The sequence below is a fragment of the Acomys minous genome (assembly GCF_964271855.1).
Source record: "Acomys minous genome assembly, chromosome: 8".
Classification (NCBI taxonomy): domain Eukaryota; kingdom Metazoa; phylum Chordata; class Mammalia; order Rodentia; family Muridae; genus Acomys; species Acomys minous.
Genome location: NC_140489.1, coordinates 38,864,294 through 38,886,553, shown reverse-complemented (window position 1 = coordinate 38,886,553; position 22,260 = coordinate 38,864,294). Strand labels below are relative to the sequence as shown.

General features: G+C 34.4%; 1 protein-coding gene across 18 annotated transcripts in view; it reads left to right on the top strand.

Annotated features, from left to right (window-relative positions):
- Positions 1-22,260, top strand: part of GPHN (gephyrin) — a 391,499-nt gene that overhangs the window by 245,741 nt on the left and 123,498 nt on the right. For 10 of the 18 annotated variants that reach the window (XM_084792850.1, XM_084792848.1, XM_084792847.1 and 7 more), the window contains one exon: positions 19,010-19,052. In XM_084792850.1, coding sequence (XP_084648976.1) covers positions 19,010-19,052 — 43 coding nt within the window. Of the gene's footprint in view, positions 1-16,701; positions 16,765-19,009; positions 19,053-22,260 lie in introns of all 18 variants that reach the window. The other 8 variants (XM_084792845.1, XM_084792842.1, XM_084792851.1 and 5 more) reach the window with 1 other exon arrangement.

Below are 22,260 nucleotides of genomic sequence, written 5' to 3'. Positions count from 1 at the left end.
ATCACCAGCACTGGTGTTCTGTATTTCTTTCTGTCCTTCGGTCACTGTGCAGTCAATGCTGTCCTGCTGTTCAGAGAAGGTATGTGTATTCGGCGCCACCATCTTGGATATCATCTATCTGGTTTTAATACTGAATGTCTTAGAAGAATCCTGTTAGTCATGGGCAGAATTGAGAAAATAACAGAAAAAAAAAATAATGAGCCCCTTCTTAACAGCATTTGTTTTTATTTTTTTTAAAACCATTCCTTTTGGGGGCGATTTTCTATATTTACTTTCTTTTGCAAGCTAAGGTCAAAATCGCCTAAGTTTACCCTTTATTTAGGATTTGCGCATGTAAGAGAGGACATGTTTTTATTTGAGGGTTTTAAAACTCCACATCTATTTTTAGTTAGCTGCTTACCATATTTTAAAATGTTTATGCTTCGGCAGTTATTAATTTTTCTCATAGTTTTAAAGTAAACTTGCTGAAAAATAATTCATCCTAGTTTTTTAAACTTTTAATTGGCTGGAGCGAGAACTTAGCAAGTAAAATGCTTGCCTCACAAGCATAATGAGTCTGTATGTCCAGCCTGTTATAAAGCCAGGCTCTGTAGTCTGGCATGGCTGTCATCACAGTGCAAGCAGAAATGGGATTATACGTGAGGCTAGTTTACCAGCCAGCCTAGCGAAATCAATGAGCTCCAAGTTCAGTGAAAGAAGGATTTAAAAAGAAACCACATCTACTTCCAGCCCTCACAGCCAGACATACAGAACTAAGTTTTATTTGGAGATAAATTTGAATCTTAGCACTGGAAACCCCAGCCCTTAATAGCTCTGTTATGTTAATTTCTCTTTAGGAATAGCTATTCCTTTTATTTCACAGTGTAAAATAATATTCCTATTATCCTTGTAAAAGTCGAATGATCCACTTTTTTGTTATGGTAGAGACTAAACACCTTGTGGCTGGAGAGCTAAGAGTGTGAACTACACCAAGCACAGTGGCCCACACCCTTAATCCCAGCGTTTGGGAGACAGAGGCAGGTGAATCACTGTTAGTTCGAGGCCAGCCTGGTCTACAAAGCGAGTCCAGGAGAGCTAAGGCTACACTGAGGGACCCTGTCTTGAAAAAAAAAGTGTGAACTGTTCTTCCAAAAGTTTGGAAAGATGAGGAGAGAAAACTGCACAACAATAATAATGATAAAGGCTGTTTTGTTTTTTATGTATTTTTATGTTATATAGTTTGATGTTCTTCCTGCTTGTATGTGCGTGTGAACTTGTTGGAACCCTGGAACTGGAGTTACAGGCGTTTGTGAGCTGGGAATTGAACCTGGGTCTTTTGAAAGAGCAGCCAGTGCTCTTAACAGCTGAGCCATCTCTCCAGCCCCATCAGGTTGCTTTATATGAAGTATCTGTGATATTAATCTTCAGATGGTGTGCTTAGCATAAGTAGCTGGAGAACCTTCAGTCTACCCGAGTTTTCTCTTTAGGCACTGAGATTTGAGGGGAATCCAAAGCGCTTACGTGTTTTAGAAAACCCTCCTTCAGTCTGGTTTGGAACTTCAGTGTCAAAGCTCCACCTCACACTCAGGGTGAAAATACAAAGAAAGGATTAGAAAAACCTTGATTTAAAGTATTCCAGGTTCATTTAATTCCAAGTACTTAGCATGTCCAAGTATCAAATTTTGGTGTATTATTTTTTTTAAGTCTCAAAAAAAGATATGTTTTGAGTTTAAAAGTCTAATTGCTTTTGATGTCATAAGGAAATGTTAAACCTGAAATTGACTGTGACTTTTCCTTGCTTATTTATGCTTTGAAGTTGTGCTAAGGCTACCAATAAATCAAAATTATTAACTATGTTTTCTATAATGTAAGTAGGTATTGTACTATTAAATACATGAGAATGTTATAAAAATTATATATGGAATTCCACTTAAGAACTTTCAAAATTACTGTCATTTTTTAAAACCATAATCTGTATGTTGGCTATATTGTCATGAAGTATTACTAGGGAAAATAATTTTGACTCTAAAAATTAAAGCTATTTTGAACTAGAGTAAAAAATAAAATCCTGGGATGGAGAGATATTCGGTGAATTATAGTGCTTGCTGCTCTTCCAAAGGACATGAACTGGTTCCCTGCACCCATCTTTGTTAACTCACAACCACCGGCAACTTCAGCTCCAGGGCGTACAGTGCCTCTGGCATCTAGGCATCTGCACTAGCATGCACATACTCACATGTACAGATTTACGTAATTAAAAATAATGTATATGCTTTAATATCTATAGGAAAAAAATCATCATTTGAGGATCCTGTGTTCATAAATTAGTTTTGAGGGATGTATTTTAAATTTTTTCAACATATTGTCCCAAAATGCCCCAAAAACAATTTCCTAAATACAGATTGTCCTTGATAGGTTAAAGCTTTCAGCCTATTGGGCTGGAGAAATGGCTTAGCAGTTAAGAGCACTGACTGCTCTTGCGAAGGACCCGGGTTCAATTCCCAGCACCCATATGGCAGCTCACAACTGTCTGTAACTCCAAAATCTGACACCCTCACACAAACATAAATGCATCAAAACACCAAGACATATAAAATTAAGATAAATAAATTATTTTAAAAAGATTTCAGCCTATTATATAACTCTTAAAATGCCACAATACTTCTTTAGGGCACATATTTCTCCACTAGAAGTAGTACCTATTTTTCTAAAGTTGTTAATAAGGCTTATTTAATTAATTTTCTAAATGTAGACATTTATAAATTGAAAAGACAATACTTTATATACTTACATATATAATACTATATATCATATATTAAATATTATATATACATATATATATACATATAAAACTTGGAACAGTAAGTATGCTGGCATCAAGTGATTTGCATTTCAAGGAAAAAAGAAAAAGAGGAGGGAAGGAAAGTGTTGTGAAGAGAAAAAAAATAGACAGAGAATGGAAACACTGAAGAAAGGAAACCAGCTGTAGCTCTTGTCCCTTTGGCTGCCTCAGTAGTTAGAGATTAGTTCTCCTGATCTAACTCCCGTCTCCAGTTGAAAAGCAAAAGCAGTAACTGCTAGTGCACTGTGAATTTTAAAACATCTTCATGGTACTTACACACTGACACTCTGGAAACTGTGTGGAAACCAAAATCATATGAACTTTTTATAGCCGTAGTTTTCAATAATATTAGTTATTTCCCTCATCCTATCTCTAAGGCTTTATCAGAGTAAGAGAAGAAAGGACTGTTTCTGATATTTTTCCATGCTGTTCTGCATTTAGCATTGCCTAGGGTCATAAAAAGCCAGCTTCCTAGCTTTTTCTGTCTTTGACAAGTTGCTACTAAGGACAGTTAAGCCCAGATCTTTTGAGCTGCCATGCCTGAGGGTTCTTGCTGAGAAGCATAAGATGTACTGAAGCATGGCTCTTTGAAGATGCTTCTATGCCCACATGAACCAACATTTTAAAAAACGTTATTGCAACCCAGCCCCTATATCTTAGTATTGAGCTGCAGATTATGAATATAGTGCTTGACAAAGAAGGAAATTTTCAAAGAATGGAAGCAGTACAAATAATCTAGAGCCGGATGCTGCCAAGTTTGGACTACTCCTTGTGAAGAATGGAAATTCCCTCAAAGAATATATTCATGCTGAAGAGTAGGAAAAACAAAGGGAGACACTGGTGAGCCCTGCAAGTAGTTATCTGAGGAACTGTTAGGCCAGTTACCGTTTGCACACACTCTGACATACATGGCTGAAGTCATTTGGATCACATTAAGGGTGATTTTAGTTGCATTCTTACTATATTTCACAACCAAATCATCCAACTTAAAATACGCCAAACAAGTAACTCTGTACCTGACAGTTCCAAAGTAGGTAGTAAACCTCATAATTTCCCTCAACATTTCAAATGTTTATCACAAGTATTGTTTTATGTTCAGTGAGTAGCTGTGTTGAGCCATTAGAGCTTTAAGGCTCTATTGAGCATTCACCTTACTTCATATATGCATTTTTGTTACTTGAAAATAAATCAAATTATTTTTTTCCAGGTAGAAAGGGAAAAATCTTACCTTTTTATTTGAACTTTCACATTGATTTATTTTTTAAAAACATGGGAAACAAGAAAATAGTTTGGAATTGGATGGTAAAATTTATATTCCTGTATCATTTTTCTAGACTAGGAGTTACCAAGCTTTGCTTAAGTTTTACCAAAAATATTTTGAAGAAAACCAAGGTAAGTGCAGTAATTGAAGCACATAACTCTCAGTTCCTCCAATCTTTGATGATGCAAACAAAAAGTGTTTAAAAAGTTGGCACTGGTCATTCTGTGAAGTCCCAAACTGCAAGACCAATCAAACTAAAAATCAGTTACAAATGTTTTGTTTATTCAAAACGTAATGCTGCTCTCCCCTGACTTCCTCCACCTGGATACCTAATTGTTACCTGGTTATGATTTTTCTTATTTTAAAAAAAAAAAAAGCCTGCCTTAGAAGCCGACCAGCATCACAGTCCTGGTTTCTGAATTCAGACTGTGTCCCTGACTGGTCAGGCTTTGCTAAACCTTCAATAAACTTCCATCTCTCTGAAAAAATAAATAAATAAAAAATTAAAAGTAGGCACTTAGAGTGATTTTGATATCCTTGTTTAAACATAAGTTTTCCAAAGCCTCACTGACTTACAAGTTTAAGTTATGTTTCAAAAGTTCAAGGTACATGGACAAATTAAAATAATCTGGGGTTATCTATTTGGGTATTGCTGCCACTTAACACCTGCCTTTAAAACTATGAGGTAAAAACACTGGCATCGTGTTAGTTCTTAAAATAAAGACTATATGTAAAGATACTCAAATTTTATCAAATTCTAAGTTTAAAAAATATAAGCTAAGCGGTTTACTGATAGAGGCAGTCTATTTAAGCGTCCTTTCCTCCGCCCCTCCCTTTGCTGTTCCCATTAATAACGAAATGGTTTAAATAATGGCAAACCATCTATGTGGTAATCAACTATATTTCTTGGATATGGGGCAGAACTCAGCCTCTTACACACTAGGCTCTACAACTCAGCTACCGTACCTCAGCCTTTACACCCTTCCTTATCAGAAATTTATTCTTGGATTTTTCTCAAATACCAAATATTTTCCAAAAGACATATTTAATCTCATTTTGCTGTAACTTTTTAATCTGTTACCAATTTTTGGCCTTTCTGGCCAATTAAAATCTTGTTTGCCTTGTAAGAGATTGTAAACAATTCTAGGGCAGAATAAATTGAGAAATATAGTTCTGGTGCCTCAACTTGGATAGTTGGTATACTATACTGTAGCTATCATCATCATCATCATCATTTCAGTTATTATCTTCAGAGCAATGCATATTTATCCTTTACTAAATGTCAGGTGTAGTGCCAACCATTCTGCCTCAATTAGTTTATTTAGCTCTCCAAATAATCCCAGGAGACAATAACTCAAGAAACTCCTTGGTCCTTGCATGAATATAGCAGTTCTACCATGGAAGTCCTTCCCCCAGATACTCGTCAGACTGGCTCATGTCTGAACTGATGTTTACTCAAAGTTGTCCTTGCCCACTGTCTCAGTGAGTTGTTTATTGGCGTGAAGAGGCGTGTTGATCACAGCACATCTTGGGAAGGAAAGTGTGTAATTGGGGCCGGCTTATAGTTCCAGAGGTCCAGGTCATTGTTACCATGGTGGGAAGCATGGTGGAAGGCATGGTGCTGGAGAGGAACTGAGAGTTCACCATCCAGACCAACAGGCAGCAGGAAGAGACTGGGCCTGGCTTGGCCTTCTGAAACCCCAAAGCCCACCTACAGAGACACATTTCTTCCAACAAGACCACACATACTCCAATAAGGCCTTACCTTCCAGTGGTGCCACTACCAGGTTAACAAGCATTCAAATGAATTAGCCATTGGGCAGGAGGGAGCATTTTTATTCAAACCACCACTTCCACTCTACCTGAAATAGCTATACCCTGTTCTGGTCCCTTTTTCATACCAATGTTGAGTTTTATTTTCTTTGTAACACTACTATCTAAAATTATCTAATTTATATGCCTTCTAAAGTACTCTCTATCTGTCTGCTTTCATAGAGTTGTACATTTCAGTGTAGCAAGGTCTTTGTTGGTTTTAGTCATATTTTACTCCCTGCCACAAAATACTGCTCAATAAATGAATGTATGTTATGCATGTGAACTAATGCTTTAAAAGTTATAATTAACATCTTTGGCTGATCATATAAGCATATTTCTTGGGATTTACAGTGTATATTAAGAGGAAATTTACTCACATCTGAAATAACCTAATCTTGCTCATTCTGACAATGAGTGAATTTCCACAAACATGAGAATGGAACTACCAGTGTAGACAGAGTAAATGCCAGTTGTGCAAGGTAATAAATAGAACTGTGCTGAAACAGATCCAATTACTTACAAGCCTCTATTTGACAATAATATAGAAAAAAGAATGTCCCTTTTCTTACATGTTCTTCCTTTTCTAACACAGAGTATTTAAAATGAAGCTTCATTCCAAAAGTATAATATTTATGTTAGGCCAAATATTATATTTCTATTTCCTGTAGGAAGTGCTATTCTCATTTTCTTATGCCTTTCTCTTTACTGAGTCTTGACAAGCTTGGGTTAATTACTCAAAATGAATTTTTAAAAAACTTGAGTAGACAAGTAAACTACAAAAGGAGTGATAAGGGTTGGAGAAATAGTCCCTGCAAAGAGCTCACCAGTTCATCTGCCAATAGCAAATGGTCAACCATTGGAAACATACATTCAAGTTACATGGTACAAATTGAGCAGGGTGTACTTGTTAATTTAGGAGTGTGTATGTAAGTGTGTATACATACATACATACATACATACATACATACATACATACACACACACACACATACATTTAACAACAAATAATAAAAGAAACAGTCTTGATGAAAAAGCAAGGACAGGTAAATGGGAGCATTTGGGGGGAGGAAAAGAAAGGAAGAAATAATGTAAGTATAATATCAAAAGTAAAATAAACAACTTAAAAATTAAAAAGCAAGTGTGTTGTAGGATTAGGGAATGTAAGTCAGTGGTAGATTGACTGCTTTCCCTCCACCAGCTCCAAAGTTGAACCCCAGTATCACATACATGCAAATAGTATTACATAATAAGTCTTTAATTAAGTTATAGACTTAATTATATTGTATATTGTATATTAAGTTAAATTTTTAATATTTTATAAATTTATTCCATTTATGATTATTATAAACTCTTTTAATATTGCCAAAATGTTTTAAATGCAGACTGTGTAAAGTAACTATAAAAGAAACTGCATGTAGTCTTAGAAAAAAGAAGGTAACAAGAAGAGACAAATTCTCAAACTAGAATTCAGTAATATATATTAATGTTCGCAAGCCTTAAAAGTATCAGACAAGCTTGTGAACAAAGGATACTGGCTGTCCTACTAGAGAGTCATCTGTGTACTTTTCCATTCCTTTTCTCAACTATTACACAGTATTGAGTTTTGGTGACATTTACTAAAAAAGATCCTAACTTTCAGAAACGGAAGTTGTATCCATGTGGGATGCCATTGAATTTTGCTTTATTATTGACCTGTCTCTAAATTTAGTTCTAAACTTCTTGATGGTGCCTCTGTGTATGTGCACCCTTGGGCAATTACATACATATATATCTATAATTCTCTTCTGAACCAGTTTGAAAATCTAACATTAATACTTTACGTAAAATCTTAGGCAAATGTTCATCTTACTTGAAAAAAAGTAACGTTAGACAGTTTCCTTTACATAATAGAGGTACAATGTGAACAATAATTAGTTTTTTCCATTTGATTTCTGTTTTATTTAGCCCAGACCCCCAAAGGTTGAGTACTCCAAGAAACTATAAATAAAATGTATAGGATAAATAATACTCTTAATAATAGCAAATTACTTTTAACTTGTTTCCTTTGTACAAGCATAGAAGTTTTGACTAAGAATACAGAATGAACCACTATGATTCAAGACTTTAGAAAGCTTGGCTTTTATCTCTAGTTGACAATGGAAACACCTACACAATTTCTGAATCATTGCTGCTTTACAGATACTGTATAGATATTTTGTATACGTACAGTCTCCATGTGCCTGTTAAATGCTAGGTAATCATTTTGAGAAATAAAAGTCGCAGTTTCTAACACTGAAATCTAGCAGCCTTTGGTTTTAAAAGGTAAGCAATTTAGCCATGTGCGTTCATGGTATAATAGTTTCATTTTATTGATAAATAACTTATATGACAATGCATTTAAAATAAGTATATCAAATCCAAACAGAAACTGAATATCTTAAAATTCATATTTAATGAAAATACATATGACTTTGTTTCAGAGGTGCCAGAAAATGTATGCCTCAGAAACTGAGGTTTTTTTCCTTACTGATTATATCTTTCCTTAAGGTCTATTTCTCAAAATTATTCTTAATACGCCTTGCTCAAATACTTGCTTAAATTAACCTTACTAGATCTTTCAAGAGCTGTAAAAAATCACAAGAACTAATCTGCGTTTTTAAGTTAATGCATCCAGAATAGCATCCAAACAGTAGATGCTAGTAACAACACAATTATACCTAACTCGCATAGCATTCACTGTGAAACACCTTTTCTAAGTAAGAGTTTACATATATTGTAAAATTTTGTTGTCAGTATCCTATGAGTCCACTAATCATTTTATATATGGAAAATAAAAACCTTAGAGATTGTGACTTAGACGATGCTTATTGTATAATTGATAAAGCCAAAATTCAAATCCAGTCAGTTTGGCACCATAGTGCTACTATGTAAACTGATTTTTAGTTTTCTTTCATTCCTCTATTACACTCCAGTTTTCCGTCGTTTTTATTGCTAAGAAAAATAGCTAGGAACAAAGAGGCAAGACAGGTAAGATGACTCTAGGTTAAAGCCCTTTCTGAGTTGAATTCAGTCCTCAGAACCTACATGATGGAAGCAGAGGACCAATGCTCATAAACTGTTCTCTGACCTCCTTAAATAAGTAAATAAAAAGTAAATACTTTAAGAATAACAAAGGCAGTGAGAAGCCAGGAAAGTCTGATTAGAAATGCAATGATTACCCTTATTAAGTTGGGGAAATGATCAACCACTCGTGTACAGATAATTGAGTTTTGAAGTCAAGAGGGTTGAGTTCTATTATTATTTTTCTCATGTAATCTCAAGCAAATTAGTAATACATTCTTCTAACGACTAGAATAAAAACAAGCTACTAAATTATTATTCATCTAAGTATTGGGTGCGATGCCATGAGTGCTCAGAAACCCTTTTTAGATCATTTTTTTCATTTGGTGCCATAATACACGATATAATTAGGTAGTTTTTTTTTCATACCATGATCAACATTAAAATTGTAAGAATAAAGCTTGGGGGATAAATCAGTGGATAAATGATTGCTGGATATAATGAGGTTCTGAAAACAGATCCCCAGAGCTGGTGTAAAGCCAGACACAGTAACACAAGTCTCTAATTGCAAAACTCCTGCAGCAAAATGGAAGCAGAAACAGAAAAATCTCCAGATGCAGTAAATGCAATGGAGGCTAGCCTGTCATATACAGCATCAAACAACAAGAGGCCTTGTCTCAAACAACATAGAAGACAGAGACAAAGTCCGTAGGTTTTCCTCTGACCTCCGTATGTACAGTGTGGCACACATGCACACATAAGCACCAAGATTAAAGTGAAATTAATTTCTGAGAACGCCAAATCAATCATGTTGATATCAAGAGAAGACCAGTCTGAGATTTGCCATTTCTATCAATCATTGAGAATGACTGAGTTTAGAATTAAAGCTATGTCTAGGAAATACTTAAAAATATTTACCATTAATCAAATTCCTATTGCCTTAAATCATGTACTTTTCTTCTTCTGCGGTTTTTCTTCTTAAGTGTACTCTATATGTGCTATAATAATATTGTATTCTTTTTAATGGTTACAGATAAAGAAATTATCAAATTATTTATTAGGAAAGATAAATACGCTTTGGCTTTTTGTAATGATTATAACTCACTTCACTATCTGTGTGCCCTGCAGCAGGTCCAGCTTCCTATAGAAGTCAATACTAAAAAGGAATTGTTCATTTAAACCTGGAACATAAGCAAGTTCAGTGGAATTTAAGATAATAAAAATTATTTATTGAGAAATTTACGAATGGTCCCCTGAAAAGTCTTTATAGACATTTATACATATAAAAATTATCCTAGTGCCTACAGCAACTTACGTTATGTGTTGCTGATGGAAGATATTGTTGCTCTTGATCTGTAATCAATGACTTCAAGGAGTTAGTATGGATGGGTGCAAGTTTGTGCATGTGCACACACATGTTTGCATTTGTGTGTGTGTATGTGCTTGTGTAAATTCACCTGTGACGTGATAATTTTAAGTGTAATGAGTTTTAAGTGAGTATATCATTTAATTCATCGTTTAAACTAGGAGGAAATATATAATGCGGAGTTTATTTTAATTTTGAGGTTTTATTTTATATATTTTTTAAATAACAATTTTCTTTTTTGTTTCTTGTTAAGAATATTACATGAGCAACTGGGTTAATTCAATGACCAATTTTGGGGTAGGTGGGTGGGTGTGTGTGTGTGCATGCGTGTGTGTGTGTGTGTGTGTGTGTGTGTGTGTGTGTGTGTGTGTGGTGTGTGTATGTGTTGTGTGTGTGTACATATATTTTTTAAAGTACTCCTTTTATATAGTATTTAATAAAAGATAAAGAATAGGGGTTGGAAAGTTGGGGTCAGAGGTTAGGAGCACTTGGTGCTCTTCCAAAGGACCTGAGTTTGGCAGAACCTACATCTGATGGCTCACAACCAACTATATCTTTACTGCACCTCTTCTAGTTCTTGTGGGCACAGGACGCATGGATGGTACACACCCACTAACATACATAGACACATAAATAATTTTTTTAAATCTTTAAAGATAATAAAGATGGAAAAAGTTTCTTAGAGCCACAAAATCCTACAAATAAAAGAAGGTTGAAAAAATACCTAATCCAGCAGTTTTTGGTTTTGGTTTTGGTTTTTGTTGTTTGGGTTTTTTGTTTTGTTTTGTTTTGTTTTGTTTTGTTTTTTGGGATTTTTGTTTTGTTTTGTTTTGCTTTTTGCCTTACTTTTGCTATGGTCTCCCTTAGTACTCTGTTAAAATACAGAGTTAATTGCAGACAAAAACATGTTTTTAAATGGCAAATATGACCAAATAAATGGAAATCTTAAAATATTTTAAAGCAAATGTGATGATAATAATAATGCCTATTTTAATTCATTCAATAAAAAATTGTAACATAAGGTTTAGTAACCTCTATCACATGAAATTAAATGGTGTTCTAAGATACCACAACCTGAAGTAAGGATTTGTTTTAATATCTTGTGGGGTTTTTTGTCTAATTTCAAAATTGATGGAAATAGTAAATATTATGTTACTAAGTAGAAAGATTTATAATTTTATTTATTTCTCCCAGAGAATGGACCCCTGGCTTTTAAGATGTTTTAGAGTTCTTTAAAAATCACATTGACTTCACTTAAAACCCCTGGAAACATATTAATTTTGTAGATAAGGAAATTAAGACCTGTAGAGAGGAGATAAAACTCACTAAAGACATCCAACACAGAACTAGATTAATCCTTGTGCAACTAATCTCAGAGTTTCATTCAACCATTTTGTAAAGCTTTAATTAAAAATAAACTATTGTCTGTTGTCACTTGGGTCATGGCATGATCTTTTGAAAATTTTTTTATTCTTATGCTTCAGATTCTAACTATATTCATACAACCTATAAACTACAAATCTATGTCAGGACAGTAATCAATCTGTGGTGCTCTTTTATTTCTCTTTTTAGGTTTACATACATTACTCTAGTTAATTTCCTTCACTTTATGTATGAGGAAATTAAAAGTTCAAAATGCTAAATGTCATGCCCAAGGTCAAAGAGCTAGGAAAAGGAAACAACTAAACTTCAAATAATGTTCCTCTTTATTCTGATGCCTCCTGTGTTTTAAGTCAACCAAAACTCTCTGTGCTCTTCAGTTGAATATATGTTATAGTCCCATAAATCTAATTAAGAACAAATAATCATTAGGCTCAATTAATCCAAATTCTCGTATGTCCTGGTTTATTCCAATAAAGTAATAAGCGGATAGAACATTGGAGAAGAAAATTTCACGTTTATGTAAGAACTGAGAAGGACACAGGGCTTAGAACTCCAATGTTATAAAAATTGTTAGCTCAGTGATACTTAAAACAATACTTACCTTTTGTTTCTGGGTAAGCTAAAGAGGACACAATCTAAGTCACTTTACAAATGGGACCCTTTTCCTTTTCCTCTTATAGTTTTAGTAATGCTCCTCAAAGAAGTTCATACTTTCAAAGAGAGATTACTCGTGACTTGGATAATTAAAGTTTAAGAGCTTAGATGTAGCACAGGTTTCTTGTGGGTCCCATAAACTGGGGATAGGAGCTGCCTCTGACATGGAGTCCGATGCCCACTCACTGATCACTTTTCCCTGGCAGGGTGACCTTGCCAGGCCACAGAGGAAGAAGATACACGCATTCCAGATGAGACTTGATAGGCTGAGGTCAGATGAGGGAGGGAGGTTGGAACCAGGAAGAGACCTAAAGGAGGGAGGGGCTACAATTGGGATGTACAATGAACAAATTAAAAATTTAAAAAGTAAATAAATAAAAAATAAAATAAAGAAATAAAAGGACTAAAACATGCCAGAACTGTCATTTCTACTCTTTTAGTGACCTGACCATTTGAGATAGTAGAACATCCTGCTCTCTTAGAAAATAAGAAATCTACTTTTATCTGAATGAAACTCCCAGTTTAGAGAACTTTTATTTCACTGCATATACATGTCATTATTTGACTAACTTCAGTAATAATGAAATTTCTTAGTTCTTGAGACTATTCTTCAGGGCACACAGAAACTACTTGTTTTTCATATTGTAGCTATTAATTCTATCTGGCCAAATGAGTAAAAGTGCCTTATAAGCTGGTTAAATAGTTTTATCTACTATAGATATTAAATTACAATTGAACTTATGCTAACAAAATTAAATTCTTGTCTGCTGATAATTACTAAGAACTAAACATTCAGATTTTGCAAGTTTTTCCTTTGTATATAAAACATTGTATTTAACATTATAGAAAATATTTTTTAAAAATTAGTCATGATCCTGTCCCTCCATGAGTTTAGTCCGTTTGACTATACTATCAACAATTTGAAATGAGGAACTATGTTAAATCCTATGATAAAGATTCAGAGGTACTTCAAGAGTTTAGGAAAAGCTGCCTAGATTTTGGTGATGACAATACAGTCATGTAAATTTATTAAAAAATCATCAATCTGTATATTTTAAATTACTGAATTTGGTAATTACTGGTAGATAAATTATATCTCAGAATATTAAGAATTTAAAGGAAAATAATATTTGTGATTAAAGAATTTAGGAAATGTTTTTCATAGCTGGGATAATAATCTAAGTTGACTCTAAAAGGAAGGAGAGAGTTTGGACCAGAAGCTTATCTGGTGTTTCAAAGGTCAAAGTACAAAACATTTCCTAGAACTGGTTCACATTGTTCCAGGCCTAAATATATGGCGTCCATTCTTACCTATGGTTATATGGCAGTAGCACTTCTGGAAAGTTCTGGCCAGTCCCCACTGAAAATCTTGAGACAATATTGTTTGTTGGAGGTCTTCCTTGTTTTGTCTGGTTTTCCCCCTTTTGCAGTGCGTGGGTCAAAAGTAAGAACTTGCTTCCATTCTGAGCTAGTGAGGAAACCGTAATTTAAAAAGGGGGTGCATAATCATAGACTATGTCATAACTGTCAGTGAATCCATTATTATAACAACTATTGATAGTCATTTCCCCCTTTACAGCTTCAAATTAGTAATACATTCTTCATTTTCTTTGCACTCCACAAAAACCTTTATAAGAAAAATAAGGTTATGGAAGAACCCAGCACCTAAAATGCTTAAGTCATGTTGCAGGAAAAAGTCAAGCTAGTCTGACCTGTTAAGAATAAAATGGAAAAGAATGTTACAACCAAATGAAGTTAAGCAATGCCATTAATAATAGAAAAACAGAGGGGGTTTGTTCTGATGAATTGATGTGACCTCACTACTGACAAGAGCTGCCCATATTTTAAGTATAACTTATTGAGAAATTCATAGGAAATTTAATTTCTAAATAAAAAAGCTCTTTTGATTTTAAACAGTATAAAAATTGAATTTATCTTTCCAAACCAGATAACTTCTCTGATTTTATAATTAAGCAAATATACAGAATCTTAGTTTTGAATTTAAAGTGTGATTAACGACCAATTATTAGTCATGCTAAAATTTTAAATGATTTTCTTGATGTTCATCAGAGAAAATGATTTATTTTCTTCTTCATTTTGACCCCACCTGCCCAACTGCCCAGAAGTTTTTCCATGTAGGCCATGTTTTCTAGCATTTCTAAGAGACAGCACATGAATGAGCCTAGTGAGCATCAAATTGGAAGTTGTTTTGTGAGATTGGATTAGTGTTGACCTACAATCAAATATGATCCTTATTTTAATATATGCATCCTAATACTGTTATGAACCTATCCTTAGCATGAGCTTGGTTTGATTTGTTTCAGTCCTCTTTTCTGTGAAATGCAGAAGCAAAGAGATGTTTGTTATTTGCATTTATTTATACTAACTAGCTATACACATCTGGCTTCCATTGGAGAGCCCCTGACATCACAGGGAACGGTGATCAAAATTCCTCACTCTAGCTTCAAGCTGGGGGCTCGTAGCTATTGCAGCATTGAAAGGGAACCTTTTCCTGGCTTCTTTAAAATGAGCATGGTGATGGGATGGTTTAAGGGAAGAACACCTCAAATCACATGACCACTGCTGTGCTTCTGTGTGTCCTGCTTTCTTCATAACAGCTTGGCACTACATTCTTTCCCTGTATTGTTAGAAGGCTTTTTTTGTATGTGTGAGTGGGCTGGGGCCTGGGGACATAAATGAATGGTTATACGTTATGCATGCATCTTTCACCACTAGAGTGATGTGCCTTCCCTTATGTGTCACAAATTATAATCATTCCTAACTTTTGTGTTCTGAGTGATTGAGCTTTCTCTTTCTCCCTTCTTTCCGTGAGATTTGTATGTTATTTATATGTTTTGACCTTTACACCTTTTGTTGTTCCTGTTATATTAAACGTAAGTTAAAGTTTTCTCCCAAAAGAGTTAGCTTTTCATGTTAGGCTGGAAGAATCTTCATTTTTATGTGTAGCAATTCACGTTACTATAACCTATGGCTTTCAATTATACTTCCTATAATGAAGAGCTGACTTTAAACACTGTGCTATTCTTGTTATGACCTAGGCATAAGGTAAGTAACTTATCTAACTGTCTCTAAAGATTCTGGCTGCTTGTTAAATTTTCCTCAGCTTTTTGAAAGGCACTTTTACTTTTGTTCCTTACCATTTATTATATGTTGTCCTTCTTTTGTTTTGGTCATATCTTAAGATTTCTTAATAAGCTATGTGATCTTAAGCAAAAAGTCTTTCTATGTAATCATGTGTCTAAATAAATTATTTGGTGTCTCAAGTAATCTTGATTAGTAAGTGAATACCTGGATCCTCAGTTGTCTCGTTTCTTTTTTATGTCCTCCATTTACTTCAACAGAGCACACTGTTCTAACATTGTCTTAGTTCTGATTCCCGTGGGAAGGAAAAGCATTTGTCTATGTGATGAAATTAGTTAGGAGTTAATTGCAGTAATATAAAATGGCAGAACAGAATAAAGCGATGGGGATTCTAAAAGTATGCCTTTCATTTTCTTACCTTAGGAATTTAATGTAATCCCGTAATCTCAAAGTATTTAATTTTTCACATTCCCTTTTTTTCTCACTCTTAAAAACAACTAAAATAAAATGAAGTAAATCTGATACTTTTAACTTATTTATTTAAAACTATATTTATATTTATAATATATAAATATATTATATTTAAAAGTAAATTCTGTTATATAATGCTATTTAAAACCTTTGTACTGAGATTTTATAAATAAGTAAATAGTATAAATATGAAATGTAGCAGGGACATTCAGTGCATACATTAACAGTAAAGTTTAAAAATTACTTTTCTAAGCTTTTTAAAAAAGATATACACATTTAAAATCACTAAGTAAAGAAAGTCATAATCACTGGTTTTAAAAGCAATTGCTCTCAAATCTGGTTCAACAGCCAATGTAACATAAATGAGAAACATTAGTTATACTACTTTTGGCAATTTGCAAACCTTGATAAAGACTCCTGTTTCAGAGACCTGAATTGTTTTAATTCTCCAGATCTCTCCCCTAGAGCTGTTTGAAATATGTGGTTCCAAACTGAGTTATAAAAAAAGCAATGTGGGTTTCTTTGTCTATGATGTAAACAATTGTGGGGAGGGGTTTGTTAACTTATAAGCTACTTAGAGAAGCAGAAGGGGTTTGTTGGTTTGTTTGTTTGCTTTGGTTTGGTTAGAAAATACCAGGGAGTTCTTTACTAACATTCCCATTACATACATTACCAAATGTATATAATAGACATTGTGTAAATTTGTTGGGACATTTTATGAGACGATTTGAACTACTCATCTGAACTGCACTGTTCACTGTAAATTTCTTGTTTCTATCCACACACTAGCTCCACTCTAGATTGGAAGGGCTTAAAGATGAACTCTGGAGGAGTAGAGGCTACGACTTAAGAGTAACTATTACTGACCAAAGGAGCTGCTTTCCACTCGCAAACATGGCTTTGCGCGATGGGTTTGGCTCCTTCACATCTTGTTTCACATCTTGTTGAAGACTTTCTTGACTTCCATTTGACTTCTTTGAGCTGTTTTTGTCTTTCAACATTTTCTTCTTTCTTTTTCTTCTTTCTCCAGATTTTCTTCCATTGCTTTTAGCATTCTCTTGTGTTCTTTGAGTCACTTTTTCAAATGTAGTTCCTCTCCTTATTAATTTGTCTGTTGGTGTGTGTTTCTTTTCCCCGTCAAGACTGTAGAGATAGAGTTACACTTGTTTTCATTTCATGGTATGCAAATTGCTCATTTATTTTGCAGAAAGTTCATTAGTTACACTTACCTTCTTGATAAGAATTTTCAATAAGAAACAGTAGAACATTTTTCATTTATATGCTGTCCCCTTCTGTAAGCCCATGGTTTCTTTTTTTAACTTACAGATTTACTTCTTCAGTCTCTCTCTTCTTTTTCTTTTATTATTGTTTTTCCCTCCATGTTTTACTTTCTTTAAGTCACTAATTTCTTTCTCATTTGGTCCAGAATGATTCTTCAGTAAGACTTATAAGTAAAAGAATATAAGAATTTTTTTTCTGAATCACGGCCATTGTACTATACCTAAAACTATATAAACTAGCTGGGCCAAAAGAGAATAGCTAACATTTATAATTGTTTGTTTCACCTTGTATGTGAGTGCGTGCAGGCGTGTGTGTGTATGTGTGTGTGTGTGTGTGTGTGTGTGCGCGCGCGTGTGCATGCGTGTGTGTGTGCTCGTGTGCGCACGTATGCGTGTGTGCATGTATGTTTAGATTTCTTTGATTTGGTTTTTTATGTTTGTTTTCTCTTATCTGTTCATGGCATTTTTATTATTGTTTCTTTAAACATTAACAGTTTGTTTTTGTTTCAGGGAAGGACAGCCATAACCTACCCTAAGTTACAACATTCCTTTCATAAACTGTTTCATATATTATTAGACTGTGTTAAGCTATAGAAAGTTCTTTGTTGTCTATATTTCCACTTGGGGCAAGCTGCTGTGGAGTGGGAGGAAGAGGTGTGGACTTAAGTAAAGCTATATCTAAAACCTAAAACAGTACCATTCAGCATGGCCATTGAATTATAGCCATTTGATAAACTTCAAAGAAATGTTCCACTTTAATCTAAATTTTTCAATCAGAGCATAAAGGACCCCTAGATTACAAATTACATACACACATAAAACTAGTTATTTAAATTTAACTCATTTTCAATAGAAACATTTTTTTCATAGCCAGGATTTTAAGAAGTTATTATAATCAGTAATTACCAAAGTTATTACCTTCGAAGGTAAATGTTACAGATAAGAACTTTTATATTACCTTTATTAACATATACATAAAAATCACTATAATAGAATAGTTTTAGTTTTACTTGGATTTCATTATTATTCTAGGAAAGACATACTAAATACCTTAAGATTGGGGATTAATATTCATAACTGAATATGCAGTATTAAGTTTTCCATATATAGTCATTCTTCAATATCCTTACCAAGTGATTTCAATACCGCCTTAAATACCAAAATCCCAAATATTTTAATTTCATGTAATAAAATGATATACATTACTTAACAGCCTAAGTACATCTACTCACATACTTTTCTTTGTATTGTATCCAGCTTAGTAGGCAAGTGTTCTACCATTGATCCACATCTGCAACCCTCATTTCTATTTTAGAACTTAATGCAATATGAATGCTATGTAAATAATTGATATATTGTATTCCATAAGGAATAATGACAAGGAAATAAAGATCACATGTGCAGTACAACTACAGGTGATAGTGCTGGTGTTTTGTATTATTGGTCTTCTCCTTCTCCTCCTCCTTTTATTTTTTTCCTCTTCTTTTCTGATCCACAGTGTGTTGAATCTACAGATATGAAACCCACAAATATAGAGGGCCACCTGGACTGATCTCAGATACACATAAATTGGTTTGGGTATTACCTTTGTCCAATTTATAATATTGTACCTGAAATATTTTCTGGAACTCAATCTTTTTTAAGTAAAAATGAATTAGATATATCTGGAAAATGTAATAGACTTTTACTAACATGTTGTGATAGCCAAGATAAATAAAACCTTTTCTCCTAGACCTCAGGAGCTTGCCCATTAAGCATACTTATCTGGCAGTCTGTGTTATAAGCTCCAAATTACTGAGTTTGTGCTCTTTCTGCAGGTCCAGTCCAGGTGCAGCAGCAAGGAGAACATTCTAAGAGCCAGTAAGTAGTCATCCTTTCAGGTAGGCTTCCAGACTATATAAGTTGTGGCTCAACCGAATATAGAGCTAAAGAATGGCATCTTGATATAATAATAATAATAATAATAATAATAATAATAATAATAATAATAATAATAATAATAATAATGTGAACAATGATGAAAGTTTTTATCAAGAATATATACTTTATAAAATCCACTACCTAAAAAGTTTCTTAATATCAATATAAATAAATATTTTTCTGAATCAAATTTTTTTGCAAGCTGAATGGAAATTGATACATTCAAATTAGGGTCAACGTGAGCTCCTCTGTGACACTAAGGTGAGGAGCTTGCTCTTTTAATAGTCTCATTCTAGCACTCTGGGAGGCAGAAGCAACTCTGTGAGTTAAAGACCAACCTGCTTCTACAAAGTGAGTCTAGGAAAGCTAAGGCTACACAGAGAAATCCTGACTTGAAAAAATATACATAAAGTCTCATTGCCAAAAATAACTTAAAAGCAGATCACATTAAAATAACTCTGATATAAATCCATAAAGCAGAAGATAAGGTGGAGAGAGACAGAGACACAAAGCAGCAAGCTGAGCATGCATGTTTATTGTCCCAGCACTTCAGGATAAGGCAGGAAGATCTGTTTTTGGCCAGTCAGTGCTACATCATAAGTCCATGTCTCAAAAAGGGGTTGGAGATGGTGGATCAGGTAATAAACAATAATTTTGTAAATATGACTTCCAAAAGATTTTTACCTTCATAGGTAAAATATTATAGAAGATTGTTCCCTTGTCCAGGATTGAAAAATCCTTAATGCTTTCTTTGGTTTAATCACTACAAATATTAACCTGAAAGTCACTGAACTTTGTGTATTCACTTTCTTGTTTTATAAAAATGAAACTATGAGGCCACACAGTGGGTGATACATGCCTTTAATAACAGCGTGCAGAAGGCAGAATCAGGTGGATCTCTGTGAGAGTTCCAGGACAGCCTGATCTACAGAGTGAGTTCCAGGACAGCCAAGGCAACACAGAGAAACTCTGTCTCAAAAAGAAAGAAAGGAAGGGAGGGAGGACAGAAAAAAACTATGAATATAGTTTATTATAGTACTATCTTTAAAGTGAAGTTATATTATATTCAAAGAGTTCCCATTAAAGCTTTGGGATCCTCCAGAGAAAAATGCTGAGTAGATGCTTAGTTGTTGTATTATTTTTCTGTCTCTTAATAACTTAAGGACATCGCCCAGTCTTCTTCTTAATGGTTTTCAGTAGATGTACAGGTAGACCAGAGTGAAATGGGTCTACTAAATACCCATGCTAATGGGAATGTTAGTGAATGAGATGGTTTATACTCCAGTAGAACATGAGTAGTATTTAATAATTAAAGCATACTTGGAAGGCTGAAGAGACAGCTCAGTGGGCTAGAGGACTTGCTGTGTAATCCCAAAGGTCTAAGTTCAGATACCCAACAACCATGTCAAAGGGCGGGGGGTGGGCAGGTGTGAATCATAGTCATGTGGGCAGCTATAGCCAAGCATCATGGAGCATGGAGCCTAGAGGATTGTCTAATCTTGGCCAAGCACTAAACCAGGCTAGCCAAAAGAGGGGTGGGGACTGAGTGCAAGTTCCTAGGTTCAAGGAGAGAACCTGTCTCAAGGAAATAAGGTAGAGTGTTAAAAGCAAGACACAACTATCACTGGCTTCTTCGCACACAAATGGATGTACACACCACCACACACATACACCACCCCGCATAAACAAAGCTGTAATTGTTCACCAGTAATCATAATACTGGTGAAAGAAGTAAAACCAGTGAAAGTTAAAAATCAACCTAGGGTTTAGAATTTGAAACTTATAATTCTATAGGAGCATATTTGAGAACTTCAAATAAGTGAATATTAAACATTTACTATTTCCGTGTTATGACTCTGTTGACTTTTCTCAAAGCCCTTGACTATATGTTTGATTGTGGTCTTTAGAGACTATTATAAAAATAAATAAATAAATGCAGTGCTGGGTTTTAGCCCAGTGTTAGAATGCTTCTCTAGTGTAGATAAGGCCCTAGGTTCAATCTACAGCAATGAAGAATGAGTTAATAAATTTAAACAGCATGTGTAGCTTTCATATGTTAACAACCTTCTATAGTATGTGACTCTGGGAGAATTTTTGAAGTAATGCAATATAAAGTCTTATAAACATTCTTCAACTGAGGGACATTTAGGCTATTTCCAGGTTCTGAGAATAGAGGAGATGGGGAAATAGAAGGATCCAGAGGGTCCTAGAAACCTACAGAAGAACATCATGATGGGTGGATCAGGGCCCAGGGAGGGTCTGCTCAAACTATTGCACTAACCAAGGACAATATAAGTAGTAAACATTGAACCCCTACTCTGATCTACCCAATAGACAGGACATTCTCCACAGTTATGTGGAGAGCAGGGACTGACTCAGACATGAACTCCGGTGCTCCGTATTTGACCACCTCCCCTTGATGGGGAGGCCTGATGGCACTCAAAGAAAGAATAAGCAGGCTACCAAGATGAGACTTGATAGCCTATGACCATATAGTGGGGGAGGAGATCCCCCTCGGCTTTAGACCTAGGAGAGAGGAATAGGGTGAGAACGGGAAGATACAAGTGATGGGATAACAATTGAGTTGTTATCTGAAAAAATTAATAAAATTAAAATTAAGAAAAAGTCTTATAAACATTAATGCCTAAGTTTAAAAAACTTATTGGTCAGGCATGATAATTGAATGCTCACTAACATAAAGTAAAATAGATAAATTAACTTTGAAATTGCATTTTATGATGAAAAGTGCATAATTTCTGTGTATTTTTAGTTCTGAAATTATAGGTCACTGGGAATAATTACTGTGATTAGAAACTAAAAAATAGTTATTTTTTAGGACAAATTCTCTGAACTTTTTGTCCCATCTACCACAGACTTTAGTGTTACATTTCAGTGATTATCTTACTGTATTAATGGTTTATAATCAGTTTGGATAGGCATCATGGTAGCCCAAATATTCTTTATTATTTTCTTTGGGTAAAATGGTCATATAGATGGCCCTTGTGGCCTTTTAGGTCCATATGGAAACCAACCAATATCATAACTTTATAGTGCTGTAAATTTATGTTCTTTCCTCTTAATACCATGCTAATAACTCCTGTTGGTACCCATGCTCTCAACCAAAGCTCAGCATTCTGTTATTTATCTA